The sequence below is a fragment of the Microplitis demolitor genome, chromosome 6 (genome assembly GCF_026212275.2).
Source record: "Microplitis demolitor isolate Queensland-Clemson2020A chromosome 6, iyMicDemo2.1a, whole genome shotgun sequence".
Lineage (NCBI taxonomy): Eukaryota > Metazoa > Arthropoda > Insecta > Hymenoptera > Braconidae > Microplitis > Microplitis demolitor.
The window spans coordinates 1918287-1946030 of NC_068550.1; the positions used below are offsets into that span (position 1 = coordinate 1918287).

General features: G+C 30.3%; 4 protein-coding genes and 1 long non-coding RNA gene across 6 annotated transcripts; all 5 read right to left on the reverse strand.

The window, feature by feature from the left end:
* Positions 1 to 1736: 1736 nt before the first annotated feature.
* Positions 1737 to 3672, reverse strand: LOC103575755 (ubiquitin-related modifier 1 homolog). Its single transcript, XM_014443311.2, has 5 exons — positions 3460 to 3672; positions 3310 to 3377; positions 3132 to 3213; positions 3023 to 3071; positions 1737 to 1883 (listed from the first exon to the last, which is right to left on the reverse strand). The coding sequence occupies exons 1-5, from the start codon at positions 3498 to 3500 to the stop codon at positions 1815 to 1817; spliced, it is 309 nt and encodes a 102-aa protein (XP_014298797.1). The 5' UTR covers positions 3501 to 3672; the 3' UTR covers positions 1737 to 1814.
* Positions 3673 to 6586: 2914 nt separating this feature from the next.
* Positions 6587 to 10725, reverse strand: LOC103575758 (protein GPR107). 2 transcript variants are annotated; one of them, XM_014443309.2, is made up of 9 exons: positions 10418 to 10725; positions 10225 to 10335; positions 9948 to 10111; positions 9429 to 9577; positions 8428 to 8770; positions 7975 to 8242; positions 7617 to 7889; positions 7379 to 7545; positions 6587 to 7237 (listed from the first exon to the last, which is right to left on the reverse strand). In XM_014443309.2, the coding sequence occupies exons 1-9, from the start codon at positions 10490 to 10492 to the stop codon at positions 7087 to 7089; spliced, it is 1701 nt and encodes a 566-aa protein (XP_014298795.1). In that variant the 5' UTR covers positions 10493 to 10725; the 3' UTR covers positions 6587 to 7086. The 2 variants fall into 2 exon arrangements, with proteins under 2 accessions (XP_014298795.1, XP_014298794.1); XM_014443308.2 differs by having other exon boundaries at positions 6587 to 7249.
* Positions 10726 to 10946: 221 nt separating this feature from the next.
* On the reverse strand, positions 10947 to 11461 carry LOC103575759 (uncharacterized). The gene is made up of 3 exons (XR_549328.2): positions 11364 to 11461; positions 11173 to 11300; positions 10947 to 11100 (listed from the first exon to the last, which is right to left on the reverse strand). It is a non-coding gene; the product is annotated as an uncharacterized LOC103575759 (long non-coding RNA).
* Positions 11462 to 11732: 271 nt separating this feature from the next.
* On the reverse strand, positions 11733 to 13397 carry LOC103575760 (syntaxin-17). The gene is made up of 5 exons (XM_008555678.3): positions 13106 to 13397; positions 12856 to 13051; positions 12568 to 12788; positions 12264 to 12480; positions 11733 to 12138 (listed from the first exon to the last, which is right to left on the reverse strand). The coding sequence occupies exons 1-5, from the start codon at positions 13226 to 13228 to the stop codon at positions 12002 to 12004; spliced, it is 894 nt and encodes a 297-aa protein (XP_008553900.1). The 5' UTR covers positions 13229 to 13397; the 3' UTR covers positions 11733 to 12001.
* Positions 13398 to 20425: 7028 nt separating this feature from the next.
* Positions 20426 to 22819, reverse strand: LOC103575761 (farnesol dehydrogenase). The gene is made up of 5 exons (XM_053739834.1): positions 22298 to 22819; positions 21753 to 21879; positions 21507 to 21660; positions 21255 to 21395; positions 20426 to 21076 (listed from the first exon to the last, which is right to left on the reverse strand). The coding sequence occupies exons 1-5, from the start codon at positions 22602 to 22604 to the stop codon at positions 21038 to 21040; spliced, it is 768 nt and encodes a 255-aa protein (XP_053595809.1). The 5' UTR covers positions 22605 to 22819; the 3' UTR covers positions 20426 to 21037.
* Positions 22820 to 27744: the final 4925 nt, after the last annotated feature.

Below are 27744 nucleotides of genomic sequence, written 5' to 3' on the forward strand. Positions count from 1 at the left end.
CTCTTTATTTAATATTTGCCAACTTTTATTACAATTTTTATTTATTTATATTATCACTAGACTGGTGGACTATTTGACCCTCGAATGTCCAGCATGGAGTGGTAAGTCGGTAAGTGACTCTGCTCTGCTCTTGAAACCACTGAGATTCAATATCGCTATTTTGGCAGTAACTTGGATGCTTGGAATGTCAAACTGTCGGTTAACAGTTAACGGGGAGAGTTGGCCCGAGCTTACTAAAGTCTTACAACTAAATGTCGATCGTTTCTACTTGGCTTGCAAAACTTGTCTCAACTTTTCAACAAGAATATTTTTATAAGCTATTTCGATCAGCTTTAATGTAATAAGCCTGACAGTGTTCTTTTTTATTCATACATTATCACGCTTCAAGTTAAAAATTCTTTTTAAGGCTTTAAAAAAACTTTAAGCTTCTGTTCTTTACAGCAAATATTGCATTTCAAATTTTTAAATTCAATATCTAAGCTATAAATCTGCTAAACTTGTCAAGAAAGCTTTTTTTTAAATATTGCATTATATTGTACTTATAAATTCCAGTATATCAGAAATATGTTAGTCCACAACCTTCTTGTCAACATCCATTTTACGCTAAAAATCAATATCATTTTCAATATCTGTACCTATCATTGCTACTAAATAGAACAAGGGTACTTATGAAGCTGTGTTGGAATTGATTTGAAATTTTCAAACTATTTGAGGATTTTACTTTAGAAGTTAAAGAGCTCAGGACATTAAGTCATGAGTAACAAGCAAAAGTAATAACTAATGAAACTGCTCTTGGGTAATAAATTTGAATTAGACTCACTACTCACTACTAGTTTATTCCTCAGGAATTTACGGGAGAGATCTGTAGGGTGATAATTTAAAATGTATACAAAATGATAATTTTAAAAATAAAAAAATATGGGGTCAGTTTGAGAGGTTTGGCCCCGACTAGCTAAAAATAATGGCCTCGAAAAAAAGTATTCCTTTTGATATATTTGTTAGTAATTATAGCTGAAATAGCATAAAATTTATTGCAAACAAGTATGTGTGCAATACTTAAAACAAATTGAAAAAAATATTTACGATTAAAACTCGTAACTCGATGTGTCGGATCGTGAGCGGTTGTGTGGTACAGATGAATGTGAAACGAGCTAGCACTGACTAGCTGCATAAATCTACGTAACGGCCTCACACAACCGAATTGCAAAGTTGGTCGCTCGAGCACGTAACGCAAACCCGAGTACCTCGAGCGTGCGTAAATACGCATGGCCGCGCGTTAGTATCGCGCGTATCCCGTAATCCCACAGCTCATGGACAGCGCAGCGCAGCGCTCATTCTCTTCTCTTCTCGTTTTACTCTTGCGTGTCGTCTCCATAAGCGCAAGCACAAGCATATATAATATACTGGATTGCACACAGTGATGTAATCATAGGTGACACAATTAATCACTGGACCATCACAACCTGCCAGACCATTAACGATTAGGTCCAGGGGTCCACCCTCGTCGCCATCATCATCCGGGATATAGAATGATCTCTCTGCGCTACACAACCACTCATACAAACTCACCATAAACTTATTCACACACACGCACACACCAGACATTCGTCAGAAGCTCTTACATCGATTTTTCTTCACCCAATACCGTCAATGTGATTAATTGACGCCAATTATCACAGCTAAAGTCAATCGCCTAAACAATTTACTTTAATTTATACCAAATGACCTCACCATCATTGACTTGATTAATTTATTTATTTACTTATTAAAAATACAGATGTAAAAATAAAACAAATAAATAAATAACAATAAAATTAGCCCCCGTGAAGCGTTGATATGAAAAGTATGGTATCGTTAGGAGACAATTTGTATTCTCCCTGACCCTGAAAGTAAAAAAAATGAGATAAATCACCAATTACGTCGAAAATTACCATCTTCTTTGCAGTGGATATATATATACATGGACATAACTTGGTATGTTTTAATAAATTTAGCACAATAAATTATAGAAGAACCTCAATTAGGTGTTACAGTTTATCACGTCGCGCTGCACGAGGCAGTATCGCAAAACTACTTAAGCTTTGAGCAAGCTGTTTAAGTAAGAAAATTTAGCACGTTGTGACTTAATAATTTACGAGGCATAATAGTGTGAAAATAAATAAACGAGTGTCTCGTGTGGGCGAGAAGAATATAAAAAATAATAAAATAAAAAATTTTAGAGTAAAAGAAGAACAAACAAGTAAAAGAAACGAATAGATATATAATAAAAAAGGTAAAAAGAAAACAGCAGCAGGAAAAAATATAACAGCACGGCAGAAAGCTTTCGTGAAACGTGGGTATTATCATAATAATGGGCAAACCCATCATCTTTCTACCGTCTGGTTTCTCTCTTATTCCCTATTCTCATTTCTCCTTCATGATATTCTCTATCGCACTTAAACCTAACACATTTCTTGTCCCTGCTCTTTCATTCCGTTCCTCTCCCTGGAGACTGCTTTCGCGTACTTCTCGTATACCTTTCGTATCTTAATAGCCAACGCGTCGGCCTCGGGAAGCTACATTTACAAATTTAAAATGATAATTTAACTCTTGTGGGAGTGGCTAACGGAAGTCATTTGTGCTCTTTCACTTGTCGCTGTCGTCTATCAAACACTACGCTCGGGCTCTACTTGGGGTTCAGTATCAGACAAGAAAAACGAACAATTGTTTTAAGCGAGAGTGAGACCAAGAACCTTAAGAAATAACAAAGAAATTTATTTATTTTTCGTTTCGTCTTTGAGCTTTCTCGCGGAACCCACTGACGATTATAAAAAAACTTATGTTTGGACAACGCGGGCATTTGTCAAACGTCAGCACCAGCTGTATCGCGTTTCCAAAGCTAAAAACTCATAGTTTTATGTATTTCTATCCCTTTTTCTTACGCTTCCGCAGCTGGATTATTTTTTTCTCAACGGCTGAATAATCAATCTCATATTAATACTAATTGGCTGTTTTGGTTTAGACATTTTTAACTAAATCTTACCATCAATTCCCAATCCGCATCGTTTACTAAAACCAGAATTCCAGGTCGTCTGAAAATAAATACAAACTTGTAAATACTTTTGATAATTAATTAATATTTAATTACTTACATCGTATCGTTTTGGATAAATAATTCTTCTCTTTCTTTTAGTAAATTATCACGGATCCAAAATATCAAATTTTTTAATGTCCCTATTAAATAATCAAATTTTTTAAATTGAAATAATAACAACAATAATAATAATGCCGTAATAACAAGAATAATAATAAAATAATTAACATACTTACAGCCTTTATCACTAGATAAATTAATTTTATGCTTCTTTTTATTTCCAACCAAAAGTTCAGCCCCACCTCTGCACAATTTTTTTTTTTTTTTATAAATAAACAGATTGTAAAACTAAGAAAGTAAATAATAGAGGTTATGTGTAACCTTACCCGAATTCAATCGTGATTGGTAGTTCATTTTCTGATGACATTTCGAAAATTCACTTATTTGAACTGTTTTCGTAAGTAATCTTAATTATAATTTATAATTAAGATAAATTATAGAATTATTTTAAAAATTGTAAATAAACTAACGAGGGTTTAAATGTTTTTATAGGGGGCGGCGTGGGAAATGGAGTTCGAAGTTACCTACGCAGTGTCCGCAGATTGCGATAGTATCGACATGTTGATAAGACAAATTTAGTAAAACTGATATATCGACATGGCAGAATTCGATTATTCAAATTTAAAAATTTAAAATGCCGCCAACTTGCAGAAAATTTTTACAGCGTAAAAAATAATCTTGAAGTTAACAAACAATTAAGATTTTCAAATTGTTTTTTATCAAGTCAATTACAGAAAAAAAACTAAAAATATGTACATGTATAAAATTAGAAGAACTGTAGGTGCAATTTTTCATAATATTTTTTTTTGTAATTTGTCGTTTTTAAAAAAATTAAAAAATTATTAGACTTCGGCTAACTTCAGTATCATAATTGAATATCGTAATAATTTTAAGAAAACTAATATTAACAAAATAATTAATTTTCAGAAAAAAATAAGTAAGATAAAAAAAAAATAAATGATGGTTAAAATATAAAAATTATAATGCATTAATTTATTGACTCACCGACTCGATGACTTCCACTGATACTTATTTTTCTGTAACAAAAAAATATACAAGACATTTATTATTAACTGCCAAATAAATTATTTAATTAATCATTATGAATATTCAGAATTGATAAATATGTACCTCAAGTCAGCAGTTGAATTTAAACAGGAACCAGGAACAATCTGCATCTCCATTGTCTCCAACAACACTCACATCACTCAGTCATTAAATTAAATCACCACTTATTCACTCACTAAATTAAATCACCATTTATTTAATCACTAAATTATTAATTATTTAATTTTTTATCACATTTACACATTCTAAAAACTTCGACGCCATAGCGGCTGCGCCGAACATTCAAATAAATGATAATGAAACGAGCAGACACTGAATTTTTTTTTTTTATTTTTAAATAATTAAATTAAATATTAATAAAAAAAAAAAAAAAAAATAATAGCTTTGCAAGTGGCCATAGGCAGACATTTGCAATTTTAATGGAGACTTCTTATTAAAATTTCTTTTATTTAACTACCAAGTCTAAATACACTCTACAAAAAATTGCAAATGTCTGCCTATGGCCAGTTCGAGACACCACTAGAATTTGAACAAGACCCGACAACAATCGACACCTCTATTGTCACTAACGAACGCTCACTTCACGCACCAAATAAAATTAAATCATCACTCACTCAGTCAATAATTTAATAATATTTATATTTTTAATCACATTCACAAACTACCCGAGCACTTTTAACGGAATAACGACAGATTCGAACATTTGAATACGAACTTAAACGACTTCCAGGGCTGGATAGCAACAGAGTGAGCTCGAATAATTCTTTGCCAGTTATTTAGCGCTGTAGTGTTCTCTGAGCGTCCTCTCGTTCGAGCTGCTCGGCACTGGGTCGAAACTACCAATGCGCATGCGCCAATATCAGCGCATGCGCGGGGCTTAAAGAGGACGCTGACTGACGCCATTTTGGTCAGTTGGCGTTGGCGGGCTCCGGCGCCATTGTTCTCAAGCGACTCATCGGTGAAACGGCGCGAACAAACGTAACGCTGATTATTTCTAATAATTAATACATTCATAATGAATATTTATTACTAATTAAAATCAATTTAATAATAAAAGTGTCGTGGTTATGTATAGAAATAATAATTTATATAAATAACTCAATAATAATAATTTTTATTCAGTTGCAAAGTCGGGGAATTTTTCATTAGCGTGAACTTAGCTGGCAATCGAGAATTTTTTAAAATTTTCAAATAAATTAATTAATTAATTGGAATAACAATTATTTTTAAAAAATGCATAGTTAGATAATTGCAAAGTTAGTACGTGTATTTTTTTAAATTTTGTTATTTTAATTAATTAATTAATTTATTTAAAATTTATAAATTCTTTCTTATCTGCTACATTCACACTGATGATTTTTCGTACCCAGTGCTGTTAATTCTTAAACTAAATTTTCGGACTTTAAATTATCGGATAAAAATCAAGTAATAGAAATTGTAAAAAATTTAAGTTAAAATTTAATCAAAATGGTGAAATTTAGTAATTAGTTCGTGGCGTCAGTTTTTATTATTTCGGTTTTTTATGTTTTTAAATAATTATTTCAATCGTTTTAATTAGTTATAGTTGATTTTTAATCAATGAGTATAAGTGATTGTTGTGAAGTGTAGTGAAGTAAAGTGAAGTTTAGTGAAGTGAAATAAAATGTAGTGAAGTGAAGTAAAGTCCAGTGAAGTTTAGTGAAGTGAAGTCAGTGTTCATAGTGATGTTGCTAATTTTTTATACTCCTGTCTTTCGAGGTAATCATTGATCATAGATATTGATCTTTTTTATTGAGCAGTAAATTATTTTTGAGAAATTTGAATTATTAAATTTACTTTGGTGTCTTGTTTCAGATCATACCAGGTACCGAAGTCTTCCTGATCCTTCTCCAACGCAGTGAGTCATCAAATGTAAGTTTTTACTTTTAAATTCAAATTGATTATTTCATGCAATCATCCAATATGGCTGCCTGCTCAATTATTTTTATCAATTGAATGTTTTCAATTTCTATGAAAAATCGAAACCACTTTTACCTCAAAAATTCAACTATTCGTATATTTCTCCCTATTATACAGCTTAGAAATCAAATAATTCATAAAACCGCGCACAAAAAAAATATCCCGTCATTTTGTAGATTTTTGTCTTATCATTAGGATTAATAAATTAGGTGATCATGAATGCTAAGATTAATCAGGAATTTTAAATCATTCGTAGAATAAAAAAAACTCTAGTTTTTTTTTTGAACGAGTATTTGATAAATCTCGTCGATGAATTTTATTTTCTTTAACTTAATTATTTAAATAATACAATAATCACAAAAAAATCTTTACATTACAGTATTTTATGAACATTTAAATACACAATTATGATTATACTTGTATACATCAGATAGTTTGTCTTATATTCTACTTAAAGAAATAGCAAAGTATGATAAACATCAAAAAATCATACACTTAAATAAAACTAATCTCGTAAAACTATTCACAAAGATTCGAACTGAGTCTTAATTTCATCATTAGTAATAATAATAATATTAAATATTATTATTGAATAAAATAAAAATATTGTCAATTGGAAAACTGGAATTATCAACTAAATATCTAATGGAATAAATAAGCAGTAACTAATTTCTTAACTTAAATTATTAGTACAATAAGGCTATTTTTTTTTTTAAGCTCGTATTGCAATATATTTTATAAAATTAATAATTCAAGTATAAATGGCTTTCAAATTGGTAATCAAAATAGTTCTTTTAGTACAATTGTTGAGTTGTTGTGAGTTTTTGAGAAGACTTATGCTATGTAGACACTTGTTTATTATTTTTGTTTTGTTTCTTATTTTTTTTATAGTACTTTAGTCACAAGATTATAAAATATAAGTATTTATTGCACGATTAATAAATTTATCAATCGTAATCGTAAGAAGCTTCGCGTTTATTAATCAGACTTTCACATTCTTCTTCATTGGCAACAATTTGTGTCGTTTGTGGTCTTATTAATTTTTTAGCTTTTGATACTTTTCCAAGACCCTGAGCAAATCCACTTGCACCAGATACACTAGAAAAAAGACTATGATAGTCACATTAAATTAAGTAAAGCAGTTTAATTTAAAAAATAATCGAAATTAATGTCTCTCCCATCGACTCTTTATTTTTTATGAACATTAAAAAAAAAATATCAGCTATTAAAATAACTTACACAACATCCATTTCATCATCATCACCACCAGCAAGATCATCATTCACTGTAAAATAGGGATTTGCTGATGCTGGTCGAAATTTATAACCGGTTAAGACAAAGAATACATAAGTTGCCATTTCTCTAAACATTTCATCTAACCATTCGTATTGGAATGGTACAGTCATCTATTATTGACAATTAAATTTAATTAATTTAAATAACTAAAAATAATTAATTTAAACAAGGAGCTGCTTACCTTTAATAAGTACATAATTATTCGTGTAAAATAAATATAACAAACGATCATGATATAGAAGTGTCTAAATAGTTTTAGTTTTTGAAGATTAATGGCAGCTTTGCCGTCAGTATTTGCTGATTCTTGTAAATGTCTGATACTCCAGACCACGGGAAATAGAATAGCTCCGCAACAAAGTAAATCTACCAGTATAAATACATCTCGCCATGTTTTATGCTCTATGTCACCTTCTTCACTTTCTTCGATTATTATTTCTGCTACATTAGCTAATACCTGTTCATACAAATTTATTATTTATTGTCGGGTTTATTTAGTTGGTATTATTGTTATTATTATTTTGTGCGAGTGGGAGGCTTACCTGTAGAGGTATAACAATCATAAAAAGTTTTTTATCTTTATCAGCTAGGATATGTTTTATAAAGTCCCAACCAGTTCCAATAAGAACAATTGTAATAAATAATACAGCTCCTTTTAATAAATGAGTTATGTAATAAAGTATTGCCCAAGCTGCGACATGTTCACCTTTTGTTTGTATAAAGTGATAATTTATTCCATGAAATAGTAGAGAAAAAGATTTTAAAAAAACCAAAACTGCCATTAAATAGTGAATTTTAAATACTGGGTTTCTGTAAATTAAATTTTGTTCTTTAATAGAAAAATTTTCCCCGTTTCAAGACTTTCAAGATTTACTTTATTTGTTCATTACTTGAGTAGTTTTCGCAAGTTTATTCTACTTCAGAATAAAAAATAAAAATTTTTCATTTTTTAAAGAGGAACTAAGTTTATATTTGAGTACTAAAATTTTACTTACTTGCTTTTTTTTAATATCAAAACCCAAAAACAACCAGAAAAAAAGAATAATAGAGCCATCATAAAGTAAAGAGCAGGCAGTGGCATTTCACCAGCACTCAAAAAATTTCCATTATTAATCTCTGTGATATGCATCGTAAAATTAACTAACGATCTGTCATTATCGTAATAATTATGACAGTTGTGGAAGTAAAAATTGTAGAGTCCTTCTTCATCTTCATTCATAACGTACATAGCAAAGCTAGTATTTAAATATTTTTCTCCATCAATAGTTTCCATAGTCATGTTGAGTTTGACATTAGAACACGGTGAATTAGCTTCACTTTTTTCCTCGACATTAGTGTCTATACATAAAAATATTAATAATACATTAAATATCTGGATAAAATAAAATCTGACAACAGTTTTTATACTTTATCTGAATTACCCGTCCACCTGTTGGCTTTATTTCTGACATTTAACACACTACTTGTTACAATCTATTTATAAAGTCTGGACTTTAATAAAATAAAATCCTATATAACATTTATAGCACTTTATATTTAGATTTAAAGGCCTTTCGTTGGCTTGTTGTTTATGATTGTCAACATACGAGTACAATGATCTCACGTTCGTTAGTCTTTGCAATAAATTATGACATTTGAATATTAATTAACCGGTTAAGAACATATCAATTATGATAATTATTGTTTAGGTTCATTTAGTTTTATTTTACACAAGAAAGCTTGGATTTAAGCCAAGTTTATTACCTAAATACTATTTCTGTAATTTAAATGTACTGTCACATACATTTATTTAAAAACTATGAATGAAATAACTTGAGACACTTCTAATAATAGAAGAGAAGTTTAATTTATTCTAAATATCTTTATCGCAATAAGTCAAAAATATATTCATCGGAATTAATAATTACGAGAATAAATCCAACAGGTCATTAACGCGGTTCTCGTTAAAATTTAAATATTTTTATCTATTAAATGAATAATAAAATAAATATATTACCAAGTGATGTATCACGTTTACGACGTGGAAATAACTGAGTATCACTAAATCCAGATATTGATCCCCTTTTTTTTCTAAAACTCGGTAATTGATGTATATCACTATAAATATGTAATGATTTAACGTTTGAACTACATGTTGCTTTTAATCTATACAAAAAAAAATTATCATGAATTAATAAATAATTATTTTATTAAATATTTAATTACAAGCATTCATTTAAGATGACAATTTCCTAATCAATATCAATTAAATTTTTAAAAATTATTTATTAAACATCAACGTCTTCAATAGACAACTAGTCTTGGTTTTTTTAAATTTTACTAGAACCAAACTGTCAAAATAATTTTTTTCAACCTTTACAAAAATACTTATGATAAAATTTTTTTAAAATTCGCGGTATCAGTCCTTTTAATTTGCTGAATGAAAACTGACGTCAATATTTAAATTTATCAATGCTTGTAAATAAATATAATATTTGATATGAAGTAAAAGAAAAAATAAAAAAATAGATATTACTGTAAATTTTTTAAATCCATAATAAAATAAATAACAGCACTATCGTCTTTAGAGTCAAAATCATTATGTGGATTTATTGGTCCTTGCAACAAACATTTTTCTTGATGACTATCTAAATATGGATTAACAGTATCACTTTTTGTTCTATCTAAACTAAATCCATACTAAATAAAAAAAAAAAAGTAAAATAAATTAATCAATTAATTCACTATTGATTTATAAATATTTCTAACGGATAATAATTAATATTTCCATAGAAAATTAAAAATTTTCTTACAATATCGGTGTCCTTAAATGGTTTAACCTTGAAGTTTGTTAGATTAACAGTAAGACTTCCACGTTGATAAAATCCAAATGTTGTTAATGCGATGTAACGTCTGCCATCGTTCTATATATATTTTAATATATATTAATTATTAATTAATTTATAGTAGTAATAATAACAATAACAATAAATTTAAAATACGAACCCGTATATCAAGTTTATGAATTCTTCCAGAAGCAAACCCCAGTAATAGTAATATCCAATAAATTAACATGGTCATTATAAATATATATTGTTAATAAAAATATACTTTGATAAACATCAATTAATAAATTAATTTAATTAACATACTACACTTATTACAAGTAATAAAAATCAGTGAGTTAATTATTTTGTTGAATTTAATTAGGACTAACAATTATAGATTCATATCATACTGCAGAAATAATAACAGTCTGGCTGATATATTAATGGTACTGATATTTATAGATTGATATATGGTTATTATTATTATTGTTATTATAAATTAATGAATGATGGAAATTGAAAGATGTTTTAACAAAAGATGAACCGTTTAAATGATTGTAAATTTAAGGAATGAGGTTTTGGAACAACAGATTACATTTTTATCGATTTGTTTTAAATTTTATCTGCTAGATGACACTTCCGTTATTATTCTGGGCTTGAATTTTTAGATTTTTATTTATTTGTTTAATAGATAAATAAATAAATAATTATTATGTAATTTTTTTTATTGATTCATATTTTTGAATGATAACAATTTATTTCAATGGATAATTAAACTATGATAGAAATAAATGCAGAGGTTTGCTTCATGACTTGGTTTCCTTGCTGTATTTTTCTGGTTCAAGTGCAACTTGCCACCATCTAAATTAATTGGATAGTTAAATTATTATTTAGAATTTTAAATGATGTTTTTCGTAAATTAAAATAACTTACTCTGGTTTCCTTGAGTCATTATATCTCCAAATAATTAGTGCGATACCCAGTGCCACTGCGGGATAAACAAATGGTCGCGTAATCATTTTTGATGTTGAATAAACTCAGCTTTTATAAATAAATAATATCTGAAATTTTTTGTTTGAATTATTAATGGCAATTATAATAATTGTTTAGATAATTTATCTTACTTTAGTGGAGATGAGAGAATTGTGGTTATGAATTATTTGGTTACTAGGTTGTAGAAATAAAAATTGTCACTAGATGGCTGGTTATTTTGTTTCCGATTGAATTTTATTAGCGGTAGGTAATTATAAATATTCAAATTAAAGCAAATATTTTACGTACGTGAGATTAAAAAGTAAGATAGCAAAAATTGGCAATAAAAACTCTAAATAATCAACATTTTAACTCAAAAATTGATATGAAACATTTGACATCTCGATGACCTCTAGTACACTAAAAATTTTATTTTGATTTTTTGCTCTCTGTTACACATAAAATTATATATAAGCAATGTAAAATATCAGTCCTAATTTTACGTCAAATTTATGTTATTTTGCGTATAAAAGAGCTAAAAAGTTTAACTGAATGTTTTGTAGATACTGTATGTCATCGAGATGTTAAAAGTTTCATTTAAATTTCTGAGCTGAAACTCTGGTTTCCTGGGAACAAAAGAATTTCAGTTGATACTTTAGGATATAAATAATAGTATTTAAATAACGACATTTATTAAAGATAGAGATAGAGTACATAAAAAAGGCAAAGAAGGCTACAATATCTTGCATTGCTTATTATTTAACTTGTTTGTACGAGATTCGATTGTTTGTCACAAATCTTTTTTTTGTTCTTGAATAATCAATTGTTGGTCGGTATCAGATTTGTCTTTGATTTGCAATTCCATTCCTTCGACGTCTTCAAGTTTCTCTAAATGTTTTTTCTTCAAAATTGAAGCTCCTGTGAATCCTGAAACAAATTATTCAAAACAAAATTTACGATAGTTTGAGAAATCTGCCGTAACTGTTCCTATAATTTTTTCTGTAATCAACAAGATTTATCATAAATCATAATAATATGAATTAAAAATTTACCTAAAATACCACAACCTAAAGCTGTCAGTCCGCCGAGTTTAACCCCAGCAATTAAACCAACAGGTCCACCTATACAAGTTCCGATAAGTGCACCAGCTATTGGATAAGCTGCTACTTTTAGTTTCGAAGCTTTTTCTAAAAATTTGTTTCCTCTACTAACATTTTCATGAGATTCAATGACATTGTCTTCCACTTCATTGACATGATGTTTCTGATCCTATGAAAGAAAATATCTCATAAATTTAATTTATCATTTCCTTCTCTTTGAAATACTTGTCTTCATATACAATTCCTTACTACCTACATAAATTAATTTATTCATATGGATAAACAATTGATGTAACTGTTGGAGATCATTTTGTAAAGAGTTCCAAGCATGCAAACATGCATTTTGTCTTTCGATTTCATCATTCTCTGTTTGCAATTGAACATAACGGTCATCTAGAGGATAAGATTGTTCACCGTCTTCTTCAGTTGGTGTCGATGGTGAACATATAGACGAACTAGGGTATTCTAATTTCATGTCTATAATAAAAATAAGTATTTATGGTGGATTACTTTTATAAATTATTTGAACTGTATAATAAATTACCGAGATATTCTTGAATAGCAGTAATGGTAGAAAATCGAGATTTATGTGTAAGTTTATCAAACTTATCAATATCGTTGTCGTCAACTTGACCCCTCAGTGTGTCCATTTCATATAGTAATTGTTCTAATTGTTTGACTAGTCTCAATGCGTTTGTTTGTTCTTTGTGAACTTTTTTCCAGTCTTTATCTCTTTGATACTGTAATTAAATATATTAGTTAAGCTTAAAAATATAAAATTAAATTATTCTTACTTTTTTAATGTTGTCTTTGTGTCTTCGCAATAAATCTAAATGATGAGGTATTGCTACGTCGAATTTACTTATTGGTATTTCTAATCTTCTGATAGGTTGTTTCATTGTACTTGTTTCAGACATTGTTTAAAAATACTTAACTATAAATTAAACACCTTAGATAATGATATCTTATGTAAGTTATTTATCGTTTTTTCTCACTATTCATTTAATTTTAATATTATACAACTATCAAAACATATAAAAACAGTTGTCGGAGGTCAGCTGATGTTTACATACATTCTAAAGTCCGAGAAAAGTAAAAAATTGACAGAAGACATGGAATGCTGATGAAGTAGAATTTAGTATGATACATTGTTGGTAAAAGAGAGGAATTTCGCGAAAAACTGCTGAATCATTCGAGAATGAAACTCAATAATTCAATTTTCAAAAAGTCTACGGATAGGAAAGAAGATGGCAGTGTGTGGTTTATTCCATAATGGAGGCTAATTTTGGCTAGATTGGGAATCCCCAAGGCCTAATATACCTTTTTTTTTATATATTTTTCCAATGAAAAAGAATTGTTTAACTCCTTGAATTTAGAAATTAGCTTTCTAACAATTTTCCAAAATACTAGTGTAATTGCAATTAGATAATTGCAATATTTAGTTGACCAGTCTGTTAATTTTTAAGATCATGCGTTTAATATTTCGAGGGAAATTGATATTCTGATCTGCAAGTTGGAAATTTCTGGCGACAAGTTATAGAATATTAATTTTCTAGCTACTTGCAAATTGTAACAATACCAGTATATGATTGAGATTGTTAAGTAGTTACACAGTCTATAAATTATTAGAATCTTGATCATACGTCTCCATTGTGTCCGTAAATTTTCAAATAACAAAGCGATGAAAATGTGAAAACTAATTAGGTCATTGTATTTCTTCGAAAATCTGGAAAATGTTCCAGAAATTGGTCGAAATTCGATTTTTGGATCTCGAATTTGACGTTCTATTTTTTTTTTTTCAACGAAACTTATGCAATTGTACGTCCGTTTGTGCAGAATTCTTTTCGATATTTCGAGATTTTGATATTTTATATTTAGAATGTTTATTGTTATCACAAAAAAAAAAAAAAATTACAAAGTTCAAATTTTATTTCCATGCAGACTTTTTTGATGATTTTCAAGCTATCATATAAAAGTGTTTAGAAAATAAAGTATGAGTTTTCGCCACTGTGACACTATCGTTGTCGTCGTTTGTTACCAGATGCTGCGAAAGATTATTGGATAAAAGTTTTTTCCGGTTTCGCGTGAAAATAATTTTGTTCTTCCGTTTCATTTTAGATTTTTTTGTTTCTCCAGTCGTCGTTTCGTACTTTTGTCGGATGCAAAAAAAAGATAAACTTTTCCGAGACTTTTTGATACTTGTCCGTGTTTCTCGAGGCAATACGATGCTCTTCGCCATCTGCCACTTAACATGTACTCGAGAAGCGAACGAACGGGTTAAAGGCTGAGGGTGGGGGTGCGGGTGAAACGCGGGCCCGATAATGCTTATATGCGCTTCGGTCAAGGGGATTGTTTCAACAGAATTTAACTTACCGAGTATCTAAATATCCAATATCGTTCCCATCCATGCTAGTACGTATATGCTAGTATTATACAGTTTTCATCGATTCCTCCCGCTCTCAATGTTCGTGTGATTGTTCTAGGACTGGGATTATTACAATCGGTCTCTAAGGTTTTCCGAGATGTTCACTGTTCTGTACAGTCTATACACATCGAGTATGAAACTTCCCCTGAGACTAAGAACAATTTCACTGTGATAGTCAATTTGATTTATTTTACTTGCATGATTCACACTAAATCATAAAATATATACCTTCCACATACATATACATACATTATCTTTTTTTAATTTTATGTATTTCAATTTATTTCAAAATTAAACATGACAGATTTAATTAAAATTTTATCATAAATTGTAATCGAATATCACGCTACGAAATATATACTGGCTACAAAAATTAAAGGATATTCAAAAAATCCTAAATTTTTAGGTGATTTTCAAAAATATTAAACTGTTTTCTATAAGACATCACTATTGTTTTTTGTTGAAAAAATTTTTTTTGCCACAAGAAATTTTATTAAAAAAAAGTTGGGGAATTGCAAATTCAGGGGTATTTGGAAAACTTGAGCTTTGCAAATTATAGATAGACAGTAAATTTTTTTCTTTTAACCCCAAACCATCCCGCAGAAACTCGAAAAAAATTTCGATTACAAGTAGTGACTTGGAAAAAAAAGTAAAATAAATAATTGCTCTTGCCCATTTTTTGAAAAAAAAAAAAAAAAAAAATTGACGCATTGTACAGATAAATATAAATCTGTTGTGAATATTTTCCGGGCAAGTTATGATATAAATGAATTTGACATATGTCGATCATTTTATTTTCATTAATCATTTGCATTCATATTGAACATTCTCTTGATAATCAAAAACAGTAGAGCGTAAATATATGCAGGTATAATGGCTGGTAAAGAGCTTCTTGATCACAATTAAATCTCGTTTATTACCTTTTCATGACACTCGTGTACACCGAAAGAGCTCACGCTACAGCATAAGTGTTCTTTGCACGAATTAATTTTGAAGCTTCTAACGTAAAGCTCTCACTTAACTATCGCTTATCACATCACTTTATATCGGCATAATTTATTGGTCATTAGTGATATTAATAATGATTTTAATTATAATTACAAAAGGTGATTCTGCTCAACTACATTTTTCATGACAGCCAGCGTTAATTAAAATTTTTGTCATTTTAGATATTTCGTTATTTTAGTTGAATAATTTGAAATCAGGTGATTTACTTTTTTTTTTTTTTTTAATTAGGTAAAATTTCGGTAAATCAATAATCAGTACTTACAATAATTTTGAGAATGTGTAATTAATCAAAATGAATTAGAGATTTCTAAAATTGGTAGATAATCAGAGTAGTATTTTATTCAGAGCATAACATAAATGTTACAATAGAATAAATTTATTTAAAAGAGATAGCAGTATTTTAATTTTAATTTAGTAAATTAGAAAATAAACAAATCGTAGACATGAAACACAGGTTATGTTTACTGATTTCAGATGAATATTCATGAAATACTTTAGTTTTTATCTATAAAATATAACCACAGGTTCGCAATGCTAATTTGAATAACAATAAAAAACAATGTCACAGTCAGAAAAAAAAACATTATTTATAATGTGCTGTACATTGTTTGTATTTTTGTAACTGTAAAATTAAGTGAGTGGATTATTTTTCAATAAGTAGTAATGTCTTCATAAATCAGACGGTCGAAATACGTATCCAAGCTAATGCGAGAGAGTACGGTATATTTTATATCTTAATATTTATCATTTTTTTTTCTTCATTTTATGTAAGTTACATATAATATCAGGCGGAATAAAGTAATCGCCATAGCGAACGATCGAAGCACCAGGAGCCGGGAAACGAGCTTTTTATTTCTCAGCCGCATTTTACGGCAGTCTTGCATCCGTGCTTATCTCGACCCTTGGTCCTTTCACTTCTCTATTTTCTTCCTTATGTACACCATTCACCTTTTACGAGCCTTCATGGCCGTGGATTATTAGAACAAGCGACAAGATTTAAAGGGAAAAAATGAAAAACCTGAAAATCATCTTTTTTAATTGGACTTTTACGTCAAACTTTAGACGTCGTAAAAAAACAATAAGTTAGCTTTTAGTATGATAATTTATGAATAATAATAATAATTATGATGATTATTATTATTATACGCTTTTGATGGCATATCAGGGAATAAAAAGTTAAGCAAAAATTACTGAAGAAAATGAGGTAAAATGAGCTTCTGGAGCAAAATAAATTTTTAAATTATGTAGAACTCTAGAAAAAAAATTTGTAGCTCATAATACTAAAGATTGAAAAGAGACAAAATTAAATTTCATAACTTTTAAAATTTTTCTCTACATTTACATTTTGATCTTTCTATGGTTCGGTCGCATTGATACTGAATACTTATATAGTGACTAAAAATAGTTGATCTAGAGAAATAAACGCTATTGATATTTCGTCGTCTTCTTTTTCTCTACATGCCTGCAAGCTAGGAATGGTCGATTTTTCGTGTGTTATATGTAAGATTAAACGGTCGGTTGAAAATAGAGCTGCGTAAATTCACAAGCAATGATCCAAGCCAAGTGATCTTTCGTGTCTACTCTTGGCTTCATGTAAAAACCAAAAAAAGAAAGACAACTATATATATGTATGTATATGTATACGACAAGGTAGTTGATTCCCGAGCGAAGAAAGACAGCAGGAAGAGAATAGAATAAGAGAGGCGAAAGTCCTTTTCAATTTCAGGTTCTAGAGTCTTCGTCTCTTGAACGTGGATCCAAGGGAGTGCCAACGGGGATTAGAGGGGACGAGTTGGCAGTGCATTTACAAATATACGAGAGACGCGACTCTGAAGGCGGAAAGGATTACGAGTCAGTTGCAAGAAGAGACTCTGGGAGAAGGAAACCGTGAACCTTTCTGCTCTTACTCCACCCTCTGAGAGCGTATACATACATACAGATATATAGACATGTATATATACTTAGACAGAAAAGGAAAATGGTAAAGAAGCCCAGGGAAAGAGGAACCAGGAGCCAGAAGCAAGGAGACAGAAGACGATAGCTTAAATAATCAATCGTCTAAATCTTCTGACCAGAAAGAGAAAGTTGATAGAGTTGACCCGGAACCAAGTGTTTGCGATCCCTTTATATTTTTTTATCCACCTTTAACTCGATGGAATTAATTTACCGGATAGCAGACAGAGCTTGTTTAATCCTCGCTTCTATTTTAAACTTTTATTTCATTTTGACAAGTATTTAATTATTTGAAAATCCACTTGATTCATAAATATTTTATCGGAGCGTCAGGTATATCAGTATTGTATCTACATTATAAATCATAATATTTGTTGTGACTATGACAAATAACGAATAATAAATTGCGTTCGCAGGGATCTCTAGTGTAAACGAAAACAATTATACGAAATATTATTTATCCACTTAATCCCAAATAACGTGTCGCCCTTGATTCGCGTTGTATTGCCTTATTTTTTATTTTTTTTTTTATTTATTTGTCTATTTTTTAATTTCTCAGTTATATATGTCCCCGTAATTTAATCGAACGAATACACACACCCTCCGTGATTGCACAGAGAGTAAAGAGTCCAGAGTCCAGAGTGTAGAGAGTGTAGAGTGTAGAGTGCAGAGGCAAACTATGATTTCGTATGAGTGGGGAGGCGGCGTTACAGCGGTTTGCAATTTCCATTTATTTATGCAGCTTGTAAATACGTTATACCGGTTCGTTGTTATCGAGGCTGTCAGTGCGTACATCCGGACGGCTGAATACGAAAAGCGGTTTTCAGTAACAACACACTTCTATAACTGATCTATTCGGCTACTCTGTGCAAACTTGTATTTAATATACATCACACGCTAGAATAAACAATTATTTCAGTAATAATAATAATTATAATAATTTTGAGTATTTGCATTAAATGATAACAACAGAAATTAAGAGAAAGACTGAATAATCAAGGCTTCTACTGCCTGCCCATGATCCATGACATGAACAACCGTTTATTTCCGTTTATTCAAAATCCCATCAGACAGTTTTATCTTTTTTTATTCCTTGCACAACTTAACCCTCTCATTCTCTCTTCTTTTCCTACTTATTACCTTCTTCGGTTCTGTGTGTGAGTGTGTCACCCTACGGGCTTTCCAAAGCTGAAATATTCCGGTAGACAGCGCATCCGAACAGCTTACCGGATGATCCGATAATCCCATTACCCGGGGTCATAATACTGGCCGGTGTGCAGGAGCTTTTGCAGGGGGCTCCTGCTAAACGCGATGAAAATACTCAATAACAGTTGTCTCGAGACGACTGACGACAAACGCGGCTGCATTATTTGTCTGGACTTATGTCTGAAGTTGCTGTTTCATATTTTACCGACTCTAATAAAACAATATTTAATATTTCATTTATCCAAGCACAATATCATGCTCTGCTGCAAATGTCAATTCGGTTTACAAAAAATTAAGTAATTAAATAAAATTTAAGTAAAAGCGTACGAGCTTTTTTGTAGTTTTTACTCATCAAATAGCCACAATCTACTTAAAGTCTGACACTGCATTGTTGCACGTGTACTGCTCATATATAACGATGATATCAGAGTATAAAGGGTTTCAGTCAGTTTGTGTTTGCACTAGTACTAGTAGTGCAGTGTTCCGCTAACGAACCTATCGTAGTAGCTCTAACTATCCTTGCATTTACCCTCATCCTCTTTACTCTACTCTTCTCTATATAGCTTTTGCCCATATATATCTATATAAATACTATACGATACTATACTAATAACAATAATAATACACTCGTATAATTTAAACAAGAACACTAAACGAACCAATACTAGTACTCACATACAAACTCTTTGGAATTGTGTGAAATCTAGAGGATAAAAGGTGGTAAAACTTAAATTACCACAAATCGTGTGTTGCTAGTCTACACGTAGTTTTAGAGTTAGACTGAATTTTGAGGCTAAACAAGAACAAGTAGAAGTAAAAGAATAAAAATAAAAAAAAAGTGTTACTGTTAAGTTTTGGTGGAGGGAGATATTTTTATCTTTCTTGTCTATTTAGTATTGCTGTCACTGCACTAGTAGATACAGGTATAAGGTCTAAGTTAGGATACGATAGCAAAGGATCGTACTGCAGAGACAGCAACGCTGGAAAACGTATCGTGTTAATCCAATTCGCACCAGGGGTGATTCGGCGGGGGTCAAACGGCTTATCGAGATATAAAATAAGACATATATATAAATATATATACATATTTTTTTTTTGGGAAAACGTGATATTTGTTGGAATGCAACTGGAATTTATTTTGCTTGATAGAATTTGACCATAGGGAAAATTCAGGCTAAATAGAACGCTAAGGAAATATTGTATGTATGGATTTAAAAGAGCTGAAATAGATTTTTTTTTAAAAGAAGGGAAAAATGGAGCTCTTACAAAGAGTCAATAGTGTTATTTTTTTTAAAATTAATTTTTCTCAACCCCTAAATAAATATTTAGCATCAATATAATCCAGTTATGAAAATAATTTTGAATGTGGGACAAAATGAGCTTAGAACCCAAAAGTTCAGTTATTACGTTTTTTATTAAATAATGAAAATACATACGTTTTTACTAAAGTGTCAAAAAAAATTGTAAAATCAATATATGCTTAGAGTAGAAGCATAAAAATAATATTCTTTTATTTCGCTTATGTCTTCTTTATAAATATTGTGAGCTAATCTTAGCTCTAGATTAAGCTTTATGGGATCGGAAAATAATTTATGACTACAAGAAAGTTTTAAATTGGCAATAATTTTATGATAAGAAGTATTTAAATTTCTATTATATTCCATGAGCTTTCTACAGTTGGCCTCTCTCTCTCTCTCTCTCTCTCTCCCTCTCTCTTTCTATCTAAACTCGGGAAATTTAAGCGTTTGAGATTCACAGAAACGATAAAGGGGAGTAGAATCTTATATATATACCACACTCCACACTATACTATGAGTTTGATCCCATTGCACAGAGATATCGTAATACTTGAGAATCCCATAAAGCGACGCACTTCTCTTGATCTCTCAGAACTATCCGAAACTCTCAGGAACTTGTTTGACACCTTAACTGTCGCTTCTACTCACGTGTACGATTTCACCTTTCACTGATATCATGCATACTTACTTCTTTCATACCAGCTATACACGTTTAATATAAATTATCTCAAGCTCTTGGTGTTAACAAAATTATTATTACTTCTCTAGTATGCTTCAATTCATTTCTTTCATTCTTTATGATTTTATTTAATACTAACATCGTTATCTTTATAATTTTACGGCTCTCCAGTTCTTTGAATCGTTAATTCTGAAATCTAAAAATAAAAATAACATAAAAAATATTTTTTAGACCAAAGTTTTAAATATTTAAAGCTTCGTAGTAAAGTCAAAAATTTTTGTGTCTTGTTTTATGAACGAAAAACTTGTCAAGTTTATGATGATAATAATAGTAACCGTAAAAATATATGTATATATATATATATATATATGTACTTGTACATGAGGCCGTGTGCCAAGAGCATATAGTACAGCATCAGCAACATCTTCTGGTTCCAAAGCTGGAATTTCATCAAAGAGATTTTTTAAATTTGTCTTACTTGCTATATTTGTTTTAACCAGACCTGGGCTTATGCTCTGTAAATGATAAATTTACTATACTAAATTTTAACTTACATTTAATATTAACAAATATTAAATGCGTACTCAATTTAATTGAAAAAAATTTTTCTACCCAAATTAACTTACTGTTATTTTAATCCCGAGCTTAGCTTCGGATAATTCACGACGTATCGAGTGTGTCATAGCTACTGTCGCGTGTTTACAGGCTGGATATAAATTATAACTATTTGACCCGTCTTTCTCTGATAGACCTTTCATTGGAATTTCATGACCGAGAACACTAAAAAAAGATAATTCTGTAAAATAATATAACAGTAGTTTATTCTCATTTATTAATCATTTCTATTAATACTTTATCAAGTTATATTTAACCTGTTGATATTGATAATATGTCCTTGAACTCCTTTGTCTCGCATCGATTGAATGGCAGCTCTTGTGCACGTAGCAACAGCCAGGACATTGATATTTAATAGTCTTTCGAAGCTTTCTCTGTCAGCATCTACTCGAAAAAATATCATAAAAAAAAAAAATAATTATATGCCTGCGAATTAGAAACTGTCAGAAAATCTAGTGATTTCTCTTTTCTAGAGAGAAAAAATTTCTGTGAAATAGTAAAATCAACTTAGTCATAAATTGTTTATATTTATTAATAATACTCATATATGTTCCTCTAAAAATTAGGAAAATGCAGTTTTTTTGATAGATTCATATTTCAAAATTTTCGCGCGTTATGGATGCTCGATAAAACAGAAAACACAAATGTATATATTGTTGTTGATAATTTTTCACTTTTATCTTTTGATATAAAAATTTTATTTCTAATTTTGGTTATTTTTGCTTTGATTACTTATCCTCGGGTTAAATATTACAGAACCAAATGTATGATACAAATATAGATAGAATATTAATTAATTTACCAAATATTCGTCTGTAATCACTGACTCCAGCATTATTTATCAGTATATCAACACCCGAAAATTGCTTCTCAATAGTATCGAAAGCGTCACTGATATCTTTGATTCGAGAAATATCACACTCGATTCCATTAAAAAATCCAGCGCGCGGTGTACTTGAAACTTTTTCTTTTATTTTTGTAAATTCTTGCACGTTAATATCCAAACCAATTACATTTATTTCCTTACACAATAAAGATACTGTTATTGCGCGACCGATCCCAGAACATGCACCAGTCACTACGGCTATTTTTCCTCTCCATCTATCCATTTTTATCTCTCGACGATTACAGTTGAACAGATAATTATATTAATTTTATAGCAATAATATGTACAAAGTTTTATAAGATTCAAATACTTGGTACAGTTAAATGCCTGTTGCTTTATTTGAATAGAGATTATGAACTGATAATTATTGACAATTGTTCTGAGATACGGGCAGATATAAACTGACTGGCATGTTGAGAAATTTTTTGATGTAAACGTCTTCATATATTTATATATATAGACAGTTATGACATACTCTTGCAAAGAGCGATGTATATCATTACGTAATTTTATCACAACCTGTTTGTAAGTGTAAAAGATAAACTGGATGAAATTGCACGTTCAGAACTCATTGACGTCAATTAATTTAAATTTAAACTATATTATCAGTATTGAAAACATCACTCTATATTTATGTGTTACTGTTGTATATGTTATTTATGGTTTTTAATTTTTTCCTGGATACTCTGTAGAAAAAGGAATCAAGAAGTATTTTAAAATTTTTGTTATCCGACTCTGAAAGTTTCCAAATTTCGAGTAATTTATTTCGTTAGATTTTTTTTTATTTTTCCCGTTCGTCCGAATTTAAATACGAAAGCAATGTAAAATAAATGGTGTTATTTTTTCTATGAAAATTTCCGAGCACTCTATTTTGGCCTGGTTTACTCAATATAATGAAAAGCTAAAAGAAAAAATAATGAAATAAATGAGGAAAAAACTTGGACTGAATTTTGATAGAACAAAATAAATCTTAAAAGTTTAGTAACGTAGAACGACAATCTAATGTAAGACGGGTTATAAAGCTGGTCGTCTTTTTCAGTAGAGCTTATTCTCCTCCGCCGACCGAAAAGCAATGAAGCGGTAGCACACCAGTAGCACCAGAAAGTCACGGTTTGCGGTATAGTATCACACGGAGACGATGTGACGGATCCTATCAGGTCATAAATCGCGTGTGTGCCAGCACACAGCGACCTGGTCAATCTTATTCCCGTGGTGCTCGTGAAAATATCGCCGTGATTTATGAACGACGCCAACTTCCTTGCTCTCTACTGTCTCTCGGGCTCTCTGGGGGGGGGGGGGGGGCAAAGCCCAGCTTGTATGTTTGGCTTACGAGTCATCCGTTTTACCTACACAGCTTCCCGCTGCCCTGCTGCAAGGATTTAACACAATTCAAATCAGCTACGACCTTACTTTTTCCTTTAACTGATACCCCATATAAAAAATATATCTTTTGTTTTATTTGGGTAATTTTTTATTTCTCTTAACGATCTGTCTGAAAGACGCGAAATAATGATCACCAAGATGTTACTATTGCAAGTATTATTATTATGCCCATCAATGTGCCAAAGATTCCTGATAATATATTTCAAGATTTTTCCTAGATTGCCGCAGGCTGAAATTTACTAGCTTTTTTATCGTTTAACACGTATTATACTTGTAAATTACAGTAAGTGAGACAAAATCGCGTATCAAATAAATTTTACTAAGAAATATTACAAAAATTTATACTTTATCGGATATATTTTGCTTCTGCTTTCTCTGAAATATATTTTTTAAAAATTATCTCATTAATTTTCACTGACAAATAGAGAAACTCGGACCAAATGAATACCATTTTTGAACAAATATTTTTTATCAATGCCAACATTCTAAAATAATTGTTTTCCTTCTCCCGTTTTTCATATGAAAATTTGAATTTAAAAAAAAATTCAGTGGTACTCTTGATTATTCTTTTTTTTTTTTTTGTGATTCGGAGAAGTTTACCGTAAATTTGACGAATGGATGGAACAAAACTAATCCAAGACCGCAACGCGGAAGTCTCTCATCCGGAGCTTCTATTGACTTAGGAAAGTTTAGATTGCTGTGCAGATAAGACGCTGTCTTGATGTGACGTAGAAACCGGTATCGTTCTCTTCCGGATACACGTCCTGGATATGCTTCATTCCCTCTTCATTTATTCACAATATACATCATACACATCTCCATCTTCATCTTCATCTCTATCTCGCTTTTCTTCTTCGCTATACTAGTGCGTCTGAGCGTCCTCCATTCAATATCTATGCACACAAACACTATATATATACATATATATATATATATATATATATATATATATTTGCGAAAAGCCTTCAAGCGATTTTCGTCAATCATATCACTGAAGAGAGTGTTAATTCTTGTTTAAGTGCTTTACGATTGTTATTTTCAACAAGGCTCGTATTAACACACCCACAATCGACTACTCTCTCGTTCTCTCTCGATGTAACGTACCTATTAAATATAATTGTTCATTATCGCATACTGTGCATACCTATGTTTGCGAGGGAATTCAATACCTCGAGATACTGAACCCTCTCGTGAAATAATTTGTTTTATTAAACGAAATGTTTATTAAATTCGAATAAATATGATAAATTTAAAAGTACAATTGTTTTGTACTTCCGATTGGATAAAAAGTAAATGGTTCTACGATGAGTAAATAGTTGATATATAATACGCTCTCAATTATAATTAACGTTAAACATTGCAGAGCGATACACTTATTCTGCATGCAATCATGTTCGAGTTTTATTGTTTGCTGAGCCAAACAATTGCACGCCACGGAATAATTAATATTGTCGGTCTACTATATATATATTGAAATATACCTGCCATTAGCATTATTAATGCTCTTGAAGGTTTTACCCACCCTTATACATACCGTTGGGTAATGTCAAGAGCCAATAAAACGTATGAACGATCTCTCATTAATCCTCGATTATTTCTGTTTAAATTTCGTTTTTTGGTTTTTATTTATGGTTATCATAAGTAGTAAAGGACTATGGAAAATGAGGGCTCCATAAAAAATGTATATCTTTATTATTTCAATTGTAAATATTTTTTAATTTCATTTAAACTTTATCTTCAGCTTTTTATTTGAAAATATTTCTACACGGTGACATTGGAAATCCATAAATTTTTTCCATATTTGGTGTCCACTGCGTCGCTCTGAGCTGGCACTTGTGTTTAAGTAGTCTTATGCCATCTGAATTGAAAGAATAAATCTTAAAAAAATCGATAAATCAACTAGATATCGATAATAAGATCTGAATCTGCTCGTAATACTCTTGGTAATCTCATTAATTTCCATTAGTGATATTGCTCGAAAGTTGACTTACAAACGTTCTCTATTGGCATGTACAAAACCCCCTGTTACTTTGTCAAATGAAATTATTCAAGATAAGACTCCTTTCAATGCTTTTTTTCGCTTTCCTTATTCACGCTCATTTGCCTTATCCTCTTTTTTATCTTCTTCTTACTTATCAAAAGTTTATCTTTTGAATAAGCCAATGGGGAGTAATAGTAAGGTACGTTACTACTTTTTTTTTTATAATTCAATTAACGCCTATGTGAAAAATTATATCTTACTTCAGTTACTTTAATTTCAAAGGTCTTTTTCTATATAAAACTTGTAATTGAACGCGAATCGTCAGAGTCTTATATTTTAAATCTATTAGATAAATTATAAAAGTTAAATAATAATTAACATTTATCTATACTATAAAATATAATATAAATTTAAATTGAAAAGTTTGCTTGAAAATTTTTTTCCTCATCCAAAATTTTGGTCTTCATAAATTGATTTAACTCTGTGCAGATCTGTCTAGTTACTTCCTGTCATTTCAATTTTTGAAAATCTTTGAGTGGTCAGTTGTACCTGAAGACTCATTTGTTCTGTTTGATAGTAAAATATTAAAGCAAATGCTTTGAACGTACATTTGTAACTGTCTTTCGAGCTAGTCAGCAATTAAAAATATATAGATAGGGGTATAGTTATCGATTGAGTTGTAAGGTTGTCTTTATCTAGTTGAAGCTTTATATGAGAATGTCCCCACAACCCAACAGTAATTAATAGAGGCACTCCCTTCGGTACTTCAGGTAACCACAGGCACTTTAGACTGGCCATGAGATATCGATTGAACTTTAGAAACACCTTAGAATCAATTCCTCTGGCCAAATATTAATACCTCTCATGTTCAAGCCATTATATAGACACTTAAACCATAAATACATTTTTCTTCGAATATTATATTAAATCTCGTTCAAACTTTTGGTTAATGATAATCGAAACGTGCATTTCAGTACCAAGGGCCAATTAGGTAAATGATCGATTTAAACTTGAGAACGTAGAGGAAGTTGAATAAAAATTTATTGTATAAGATTTAAAGAAAATAAATTCAATATAATTTATATTTAAAAAAAAAAAAAAAAAAGTAAATTGCCAGTTATATATTTATTGAAATTTATCTATAGTTACACGATGTACTTGACTACATCAGATACTCACCTATTCAACTCCCGTATCAAGCTTAACACCGACTAATTCCGTATTCATGGAATTATACTTTATGCAAAAGATTAAGGCTTACAAGGATCCTGGTATAGATATCGCGCACAATTTTACACATTCAAGAACAAAGTGTCTGTTCATTTAAGTATACTCAGATGAGATTCGCCAACGTCTGGCAATATAATTTGTACAACTAACATTCAACACCGCACATATGCTATATATTATTAAACTTTTTTAAACCAAATCCCAATTAAATACGTTATCTAATAAAATTTTTAGTAGATTTTACATAAATGCAAATATTGAATTTATTTTTATACATAAATTTTTAGTAAATTTTACAGTAATATATTTTTAACTATCGATCAGATTCTCGAAATATTTTCAATGAATTTTCCCGTGGGAATTAACGATAAATATTATTTTACATATCGCAATTAATATTCATTACACACCATTATCGGCTTTGATGAGTATTACTACACGATACTGCTCACTCACAGGGGATAGAAACAGTTGAGATATAAAGAAATTAGCTGGTCGATAACCGAGGACCAAAAGGTGGCGGAGACGCCTGGGGTTGTTTGGGAATCAGTTGCCAGATCCTGATAAACGCGTCTCGTTAAAGGAAAACGTGACGGCGGTGTGATTATTTAACACTACAGTATATATATATGTCTGGCAGACTAACGACCTACGGCTAAATACGCATTCGTTTCTCTGCTCGTGGCAGCTCTTCATGAGCCACGTCTCATTTAAATTGCAAATTCCTTACATCTCGTTATAGGATATGTGTTATTGCTTTCATTGTCTT

Bases quoted from the DNA above. Each gene is read 5' to 3' on its own strand.
- LOC103575760 (XM_008555678.3), bottom strand. From the start codon at position 13,228: ATGTCTGAAACAAGTACAATGAAACAACCTATCAGAAGATTAGAAATA. The intron at 13,052-13,105 runs GTAAGAATAATT...ATTTAATTACAG, and splicing joins ACAAAGACAACATTAAAAAA to TATCAAAGAGATAAAGACTG. The intron at 12,139-12,263 runs GTAAATTTTTAA...AATTTGTTTCAG, and splicing joins TTTAGGTTGTGGTATTTTAG to GATTCACAGGAGCTTCAATT.
- LOC103575758 (XM_014443308.2), bottom strand. From the start codon at position 10,492: ATGACCATGTTAATTTATTGGATATTACTATTACTGGGGTTTGCTTCT. The intron at 8,243-8,427 runs GTAAGTAAAATT...TTTAATTTACAG, and splicing joins TTGATATTAAAAAAAAGCAA to AAACCCAGTATTTAAAATTC. The intron at 7,250-7,378 runs GTAAGTTATTTT...TGACTATCATAG, and splicing joins GATGATGAAATGGATGTTGT to TCTTTTTTCTAGTGTATCTG.
- LOC103575755 (XM_014443311.2), bottom strand. From the start codon at position 3,500: ATGTCATCAGAAAATGAACTACCAATCACGATTGAATTCGG. The intron at 3,214-3,309 runs GTAAGTATGTTA...ATTATTTAATAG, and splicing joins TTTATCTAGTGATAAAGGCT to GGACATTAAAAAATTTGATA. The intron at 3,072-3,131 runs GTAAGTAATTAA...ATTTATTTTCAG, and splicing joins TTTATCCAAAACGATACGAT to ACGACCTGGAATTCTGGTTT.
- LOC103575761 (XM_053739834.1), bottom strand. From the start codon at position 22,604: ATGGATAGATGGAGAGGAAAAATAGCCGTAGTGACTGGTGCATGTTCT. The intron at 21,661-21,752 runs GTTAAATATAAC...ATCTTTTTTTAG, and splicing joins CATATTATCAATATCAACAG to TGTTCTCGGTCATGAAATTC. The intron at 21,396-21,506 runs GTAAGTTAATTT...TATCATTTACAG, and splicing joins AGCTCGGGATTAAAATAACA to AGCATAAGCCCAGGTCTGGT.